The 8,550-nt window shown below is 35.7% G+C and overlaps 1 protein-coding gene across 5 annotated transcripts; it reads right to left on the bottom strand.

Moving 5' to 3' along the window:
* Window positions 1-1,714: 1,714 nt before the first annotated feature.
* LOC139865686 (U-box domain-containing protein 4-like) lies at window positions 1,715-7,903 on the bottom strand. 5 transcript variants are annotated; one of them, XM_071853766.1, is made up of 6 exons: window positions 7,776-7,903; window positions 5,575-5,855; window positions 5,283-5,399; window positions 2,884-4,755; window positions 2,699-2,788; window positions 1,715-1,996 (listed from the first exon to the last, which is right to left on the bottom strand). In XM_071853766.1, the coding sequence occupies exons 2-5, from the start codon at window positions 5,848-5,850 to the stop codon at window positions 2,729-2,731; spliced, it is 2,325 nt and encodes a 774-aa protein (XP_071709867.1). In that variant the 5' UTR covers window positions 5,851-5,855; window positions 7,776-7,903; the 3' UTR covers window positions 1,715-1,996; window positions 2,699-2,728. The 5 variants fall into 5 exon arrangements, with proteins under 5 accessions (XP_071709867.1, XP_071709864.1, XP_071709868.1 ...); XM_071853763.1 differs by lacking the exon at window positions 1,715-1,996 and having other exon boundaries at window positions 2,629-2,788; XM_071853767.1 differs by lacking the exon at window positions 1,715-1,996 and having other exon boundaries at window positions 2,629-2,788; window positions 2,884-4,743.
* Between the last annotated feature and the right edge of the window lie 647 nt (window positions 7,904-8,550).

Raw genomic sequence — 8,550 nt, 5'->3', positions numbered from 1 at the left:
CAAGAGGTCAACCTTGATCTGTCAGGTTGGGTCTATGTGCTACTGTTTGTTGAGTATCGTACTGAATGACGCGTGCGTTGCATTTGGATGACTATACTGTTGATTCAGTAGTATGGACTATCGGTACTGCCGATCCTCTGAGGGTGTGTTTGTTGATGTATTTGCTATGACATGATAGCAATTGTCATATGATTTGGTATTGTATGCTAGTGTCGTTAGTATAGTTTCATTCACTTAGCTTCGTGCTAATCCCCCACATCTTCCCTGTAGGTTATTGATGATTGCATGCTAGGGTTATGGGTGAAGATGGGCGGCTGAAGATATGTTTAACAAGACGGCAATACTCTGATGTCATGTTTTGCTTATATAAGTGTTTGTTTAATGTAACACCAGTTTTTGATAACGTATGTAAATTACACGTGTTTTAATATATGAAATGGTTTGTTATATTACTTCCGCCGTGATATAAAAAAAAGTACGGTGTTACAAAAACCTTTATCAAAAAATAAAAAAACACGAGCAACACTACTGACGCATTATCTAGCGAAATAGTAAAAACGTTATCGGCTAAATTATATTTAACCAACGGGTCTTTCTTATATTATTAATGTTATGCGGATAATCAAATAGTTTAAAAACGATGGTCTACTTCATTAATAACCACGAATCGGGATTAAACCCATGATTGGTAACGGCTACATAAAATTTGTCGTTCCTCGGTAGTTATAGAAACGTTATAATTATAGCTTCAAAAACCTTCAATTATTTCATTTTTAGGGTTTTCAATAATTTAAAAACGTAATATCGCGGTTGTAGTCGATTCCGAATTTTTAAGCTTTTGATTGTTGAAGTGGTTGAACAGAAGCCCTTGTTGAATGAAAAACCTTCTAAAATCGAACCGAATCTATTCGAGATCGTATACAAAAATCTAACCGTCCCGACCAAGAAAAGGTTGTGTCGGGTCTTCTAGTTGTGGTCCTTTACATCATCCTTAAACATGTTTTTTAGGGTAATGTTGTAGTTGAAAAAAACTTAATACATCTCTTGCAGCGGGTTCTCTCATCATCTCTCATTACGCATTAGTCATAGTTAGATCAAATTTTTTGTTTTCGGGTAGTAGGTTTAACCCGAACTACATCATTGTTAGTGTATTTTGATTGTGAATTTTTTCCGGAAGCAGAACCGTAAATGGAATCGGAAACTTGTGATTGTGTGTACAAGCAAGGTTGCAAAATTCGCTATTCGGGGATTAATCGGTCGAGACTTTAAAAAGATTAATCGGCAATTCAGGGATTAATCGCGGATTAATCGGATTGTACTGTATACATCGAAATATTTAATTTTACAAATTATATGTGTAAATATAGAAAAAAAAAAATATAAAAATAAACTTTTACATAATTGTATAAAATTGTTCATTTTGCTTCAAAACTATAAGGTTCTAGTTTAAATTCATGTTAAAATGGTAACCATTTTTAACTTTGACCGATTTTGGTTATCAAATTCGATTTTGACCCATCAATTGACGTTTACCGTTTGATTAAACGGATTTTTGAAAAACGGAACAGATTGCTCTTAAAAATGATTAATCGGAGATTAATTGCGAGTAATCGGGTTTTTTACAACACTGTGTACAAGTATATGCATAACATAATGTGTCAATGCCAAATGTATGAGGTGACATATTAATGTACGTTTTTAAACAACTGATAACATATTACTACGTACCGTTGAACTAATTTTATGATTAAAAGTTACTTGCATATCACCTAAAAACATTAAAATGACAATACATGCAAATTACACCACCTTAATTCTACTACTACAAATACTATGTACGTGTTTCTTCAACATCATTAGCTATTAATCTTGCATTGTTCCAAATTAACATCGATCGATCAAATATGAAGCTTTCATTCTCAACTTTAATCATACTTGCCCTTTTCTTCACCTTCTCATTCAACGAATCAGTAGTCGCAACTTCTCACACCAAAGTCTTCGCTTCAAGTACTCTTATTTCATCAATACATCAACTCAATGACTATATAATTAAGTTAACTAATTATGTTTGATTATTGACATGAGCAGTTATTAATGACGTTTAATTTGATGAATGCAGGGGGACTTGGATGCGATAGTAAGTGCGAAGTGAGGTGTTCGAGCTCAGGACGTCGAGACAGATGTATGCAGTATTGCGGGATGTGTTGTGGGAACAACATTAAGGGAACAAATGCCTGTCCTTAAAATTCTAAATTTATCTTTCAGGCTCATTATCTAGGATATTTATGTGAACAAATGTCAACACAATGCTATTAATCCCTTTACTTTCTCTGAGTTACTGAAATTATTTTTCGTTGGCACTCGTTTACGTTTAACAATACTATCCGACAATGTGATCGCGTATATCCTGCTATCGAGAAATGTTAAAACCATGAAATTTTTTAACATTAGGCTGTAATTTCAACCAACAAAATAAACTCACACTAACATTAGGCTGTAAATTTAATCATGAAGCTACCCAAATTCAGACAAAATGTTATTCACTGAAAAGGACGTGATCAAACTCATTCACAAATAATTTTTATGTCCTTGTTCGGTTTCTATTTGTCACAAATTTTTTTTTAAAAAAAAAAATACCACCTCCATATGCATTATTTGCAACATTAGATATACATACATCGTATACAAACCCGCTTACCTAAAAACCAGAACAAAGCTTCAATGTTCCTCATCCTCTCCCACCACTGCCATGACGCTGGTTTCTAAAGTAACTAAGCAATGACTGGGCCTGCAACACAAACAGCGAAACACAATAAATTTATATAAATGTGAAAATTGATAAATTACCAATTTACCCTCAAGGGTCAGAAAGAAAAAAATCACCTTTTCCTTGGCTCTTGGGGTGCCAGACTGTGACAAGGCGACCAACGGTGGGACCGCACCTTCCTGCAGGACCATATTACAAAACCGACTACTGTTTGTACATAACTGTAAAAGCGCAGCAGCAGCATTCTCTTTACCTCTAGCCGAACCCAATTCAACAACTTCAACCAAAACCGGGATCCCGTTTTCTTGACCAATAGCAGCTCGCCCCTCGGGAATCGTAGCCAGATTCGACAAAACCGCAACCGCCTTATCAACCATTCCCGCTGCGGGGTCCATCAATTCAACAAGGTACCTAACAGCACCCGCCTGCACAATACGGGCTTTATTTTCATGAAATATTGACAAGTTGAATAAAGCAGTGGCTGCGTCTTTTTTCCCTCGCGGGGTCCCGTTTCCGAGCAAATCGACTAACGGTCTGATTGCACCCGATCTCCCGATTCTTATCTTGTTATCTTCGATAACCGAGAGGCTAAAAAGAGTTGCAGCAGAGTTTTCTTTAGCTTCTGAGCTTCCCGTTTCTAGAACGTGAATAAGAGGTTCGATTGCATCAGCATTTGCAATGGCGGTTTTGTTGTTATCGTTGATTGACAAGTTTAAAAGGGCGGTAACGGCGTTTTCTTGGACCTTTTCGTCTGTTGATCTGAGTAAGTCGATTAGTAAAGTGATGGCTCCACAGTTTGCTATAACGATTCTGTTATCCATATTGTGTCTAGCGAGTAATCTAAGATCACCCGTAGCGGTTTTTACTACATCAAGATTAGTGTTACTCAAATCTTCAACCAGTTTTTTAACTTGGGTTTCGAGTTCGGTTAGATCGGGTCTAGTTTCTGTTGTTGGAGAAGAGACTATTCTCGGTCCAAACCGTTCTGATGGTCTGCGCCATAGTTGGTTTCTGGGCCGGTTTTCGAACCGAGGTGAGAATGCGTGATCTCGTTGTGGGGGAGTCGGGGTAGTGGCGGAAGTTTGCGGGTTAGATGCCACGTCACCTGACACATCACTACTGTAGACCGTTGTTTCCTGTGTTGCTGACGCGGTGTTTTCTTCACGAGAAAGCTCTTGAGAAAAGTTAGTATCGGAATGAGTAGTGGAACCGGAAACCGTTCTCTGATGACCAATAGATGACGGGCCACTTGAATCCATAACCTGTTCTCCGGATTCGGTCAACTCGTGCCCGTTTTCGGGGAGACCATGTAATGAATCATCAGAAGATGATTGGACATGATGCACAGGGGATGTTCCTTCTTGATGGGTCCCACTGGAACCTATGGCCCGCATTGAATCGGGTGATTTTGGTTGACTCAAGATGATGGTTTTGACAGGGTCTGGTAGCTTAATGTTATTGACTTCACACCAGTTTGCAATTAGTGCCTTGACCGTGTAATTAGGAATGAGATTAGTGTGTGCAAGAGTTTGCATTGTTTTAGGGCAAACAGTGAGCCCAAGATCAAGCCAATTACGGATATACCCCCGCTCGTATGTTTGACCAGAAGCTACAATTACAGGGTCTGTCATGAGTTCAAGTGATAGAGGGCAACAAAAGTCAGGAGGTATAGGTACAGGGTTCGAGCTTTGCGACTGTTTTGCCTCGATTAAACAATTGTTCATGTAGGTAACGAGCGCAATCATTTCCTCAATGCACTCCAAATCTCCCATTTTTTCTGATTGTTCGGCGTTTTCCTTCAACTTTTCTAAGGCAACAGCCTCGATTAAAAGTTCTTGATTTGACCTCAGACTAAGAAAATCAGCAATTTTTGACCTAGTGTCTGAATTAGGTCCAGGTCCAGACCCATCGGCTTGGTCCCTTATAGCATTTGAAATAATACTGAAACCTTTTTCATGACCCGTATGCTTGATTTTCTGTATGCAAATCTGCAAGTTAATTTTCCCACTTATAAGAATCCAAAAGACCTAATACACACACAGGGATATATTTCTCACTAGCATCTACGGGTGCATTTGATAAAACATACTAATAATGAAGCCCTGATTCAGAATCGAAATGATTCAAAGGTTCTAATTTATTCTAAATGACAATAAACTGTTTAATAATCATTCTGAATGAACTATATGAATGATATAAAATCAATGTACTAACCTTATATATAAACAAATAAAAGAATATAATTGTTTGATAAGTATTTTGAATATAGTTTAAACGGGATATTAAATGTTAAATGAAATGGGGGTGTTGAATGATTAAGAGAGTATTTCAACTCTAAATGGTTCATCACAAATTGTTGAACGGTTCAGCATCAATTGTCATTCAAATATCATAAACAAATGCACTGAATGCTCAGCATTGAACCATTCAATTAAGCGGCAATCAAATGTACCCTAATTTGCAATCGAATCTTCATTGTTCCATAAAGCAAAATTAAAATCAGAATTTGATGTACCTCAAGTGACGCTGAACTCAATTCAGCAGGAAGACGATTCGCAGCAGATTGCAGCAGCTCAAAAAGTTCTAAGCTTTGAGCTCGAACCTTTGCATATAATGATTCGACTTGCATAACCTACACAAAGCAAGATTTCATACGTCAACATCTGAGCAACAAAAATAAAAGTAGCATTGACAAAATCTTATCAACCTTGCAAAATAAAAGAAGTTAAAGAAAATTACACAAAAAAAAAAAAAAAAAAAAAAAAAGGAAAATAGAAATACTGGAAGTTTCGGTTAGGAAAACATACAAAGTAAACTTTACTCATCAATGGATGACAATCTTCTATGAGTTCCCTGAGTTCATCAACAGAGTGACACAAGCTTGCAAATTCTTTCTGGATTGATTCATCAGAAGCCACCTCAGTATCAGTGATAGACTCGAGTACTGGCTTAAGTAACTTGAGTATTTCTTCGATCTTTTTATAATACTTTTCAAAAATTTCAGAAGTTATGTTTTCATGGGATGACATATGTAAGAAACTAGAAATGTTTTTGAGGAGCACTTTCAGCAGTGATATCTCCATCACACCTGCATATACCCATCAGCAGATAAGGTTGTCAATGAGAAACATTACAGGCAACGAACAATTTTATGCATTTTCATAAGTATGCTGAAGTTAAAGAAAAGAACTTTCACATAAAATGGTTCATATACTAATAACTCTAAATGGGAAATCCGCAAAAGTTTAACCAAACTGAAATTACATAAATAGTTTATACACCTATATCCCTACACTATTGAATTAGTGATAGCCTATTTGACAAAAACGTTGCTCATACAGGTAATCCTTTAGTAGAACGTAAACAAAATGGCTGATGTTAAGTCTAGAATACAAGTATACAACTGCCATTATATGCAGAGACAAAATACAAATCACAAGAGAGCATGAAAGGTAACAATTTACTCTGCATGATCTTGTGTAATTATATATCCAACTCTATAACAACATAACAAAAACTTGAAACAAGAATATCCATAGCAAGAAGCTCCTGGTATGTTAACTCAGTTTAAGATACCAACAAAATTGTATAAAGAAACATTACAGGCTTACAACTATTTATCGTTTGAGCAGAAACTACTTCGTTTTATGGAACCGCAAATTTACAAACCAACACACATACTTTACACAACCACCACCAATATCATATACTTAATGACTCAAGTGAGGCTAGAACTCACAACCTCTAGGTTAATGGATTCCTCCCATACCGAAAGGTGTTGAGCAGATAATATTCCGATGTCAAAAGGGTGAATCAAATGACGGGCTGTGTAATAAAATAAAGGTCAGAGTGACAAATCAGTGTTCAGGTTACGATTATCAACTAGTCAATAATGAAAGGAGGCGATACAAGTTTCTCATAACTGTAAAGTAACTAACATACTTGAATTTATATTTACCTCTAACTGTATGAGTTTCTAATTTCCGCTTGCTAACAGGTCCTAATTAACTTAAGGGTTGATCTTGCAAGGGCTTGAAGTTCAATAATATTTTAACCTCTGTAGATTTAAAATTATGGAGGTCTCAATAGGATACCTTAACAACCATAATTGGTAGCATATTCTACTAACATTAACCAAGATCATAAGAAAGAGGATATCTAACGAGAATGTAAGTTAGGGAAACTATTAATGTAAATTTAATAATTGCTAAACCATAATCCTACCATATTCACAATGGTCATTTACTCATATTCTCTGAAAACATCACGCTTAGTAATATTTTATTTCATCATTCTGCTATAACTTTAAGAATCTTGTGGACCTAATTGTGGCAAACTGTAAACACACATCTAAGGTCTACGACAAACATTCTTATATAAAGATAATAAAGTTCCCCTCCCTTAATCTTTACAAATACCGAAACAAATTCACTGGCACCACTACTTGGCCCTAATAAATACATCAAACAATTTATCATCAAATTTATAAGAATCATCATACATGTATAAACTGATAAGTAAAAACAAAAAGACTTCAGATTCACAATCTATAAACACACAAGCTACACACAATAATCGGTCGATGAACTATTGTCCATCAATATCTTCTTCTTAAATTAGGGCAAAACCAATCCAGTTTCAGTTTAATCACCACATTACAATATAAAAGCAATCAACAAACAATTACATAACGGCTATGCAGTTATAGAAACCACAAATCTATACATACAAACACACCTTGAGCAAAATTATTGAATGAGGTTTATGATCTCTCTACAAAATTGAAGGTACTAATGTTTAAATTAACACATAGAAACACGTCATATGTATGTATATATATATTATATATTATATACTAGAAATGAAATAGACTTGAGACTTAACCTAAATTCAACTCAAACCGCGTTGATTTAATAGTTGAACTAGTCCAACAGCGATCATCAAAAACATGAAATACAATATATATTATCAGTAAGTAATAAATTGAAACCTAGAAATGTATACGTACAAAGGATCGTAGATTTGTGGTTGAACACTTCGCCCAAACGACTAGAAGAAGAAAAGGAAATGAATAAGAACGTGAAATAAATTGATTTTGATTCTAATTGAATTTGTATGAGTAGCTAGCTCTCTAATTGGCCTTTTTTATCTTCTTGTTTTGATTCGTTTTAATTTAATTAAATTAATTAATAACAAAAATAAAAAAATCTGTTTATTTTCTTCTGAGATAGGAGTAGGTAAAAAAGAAAGTGACAGCTACTCTGCACATGTTATATGTTATTGAATGTTATTGGTTCAAATAAATTTTATTACTGATGAAATGAAGGGTAGTTAAACATAGCGTTGGGCCTGAAAAGTACTGATTATTATTTAGTCTCTAATATTCGAGTGGACCCGATTTGCGATCGATTCGCAAGAGTGACTTAATAATCAATCAATCGCCAAACTTAATTGTGCTATGAGTTTGATTCGTTTATGCGTACTATGGTCTCTCTGATATTCGTGTAGACCCTATTTGCGATATGATAATCTGCAAGAGTGGGTTAATAATCAATCGCCAAATTTAATTGTTCTATGAGTTTGGCTGGCTTACGTGTAACCACGGTCTATAAGTGGTGTTGCCACACCCTGGGAGCGAAACTCGGATAGCAAGCATAATATCAAATAATTGAAACGAATGAAGGCGAGAAGGATGAAGACAACTTGGTGTTGTCGCTCACGTGGTAGTGGGCTGCCTCTCTTAGCAAGAGGTCAGGAGTTCGACTCCCATGGGGTTCGGCATT

The sequence above is a fragment of the Rutidosis leptorrhynchoides genome, chromosome 9 (genome assembly GCF_046630445.1).
Source record: "Rutidosis leptorrhynchoides isolate AG116_Rl617_1_P2 chromosome 9, CSIRO_AGI_Rlap_v1, whole genome shotgun sequence".
Classification (NCBI taxonomy): domain Eukaryota; kingdom Viridiplantae; phylum Streptophyta; class Magnoliopsida; order Asterales; family Asteraceae; genus Rutidosis; species Rutidosis leptorrhynchoides.
The sequence above is the reverse complement of the archived record's forward strand: the minus strand, read 5'-3'. Positions and strand labels throughout refer to the sequence as shown.

Bases quoted from the DNA above. Each gene is read 5' to 3' on its own strand.
- LOC139865686 (XM_071853766.1), bottom strand. From the start codon at position 5,850: ATGGAGATATCACTGCTGAAAGTGCTCCTCAAAAACATTTCTAGTTTC. The intron at 5,400-5,574 runs GTATGTTTTCCT...TGCTTTGTGTAG, and splicing joins TGATGAGTAAAGTTTACTTT to GTTATGCAAGTCGAATCATT. The intron at 2,789-2,883 runs GTGATTTTTTTC...TTTGTGTTGCAG, and splicing joins CCCCAAGAGCCAAGGAAAAG to GCCCAGTCATTGCTTAGTTA.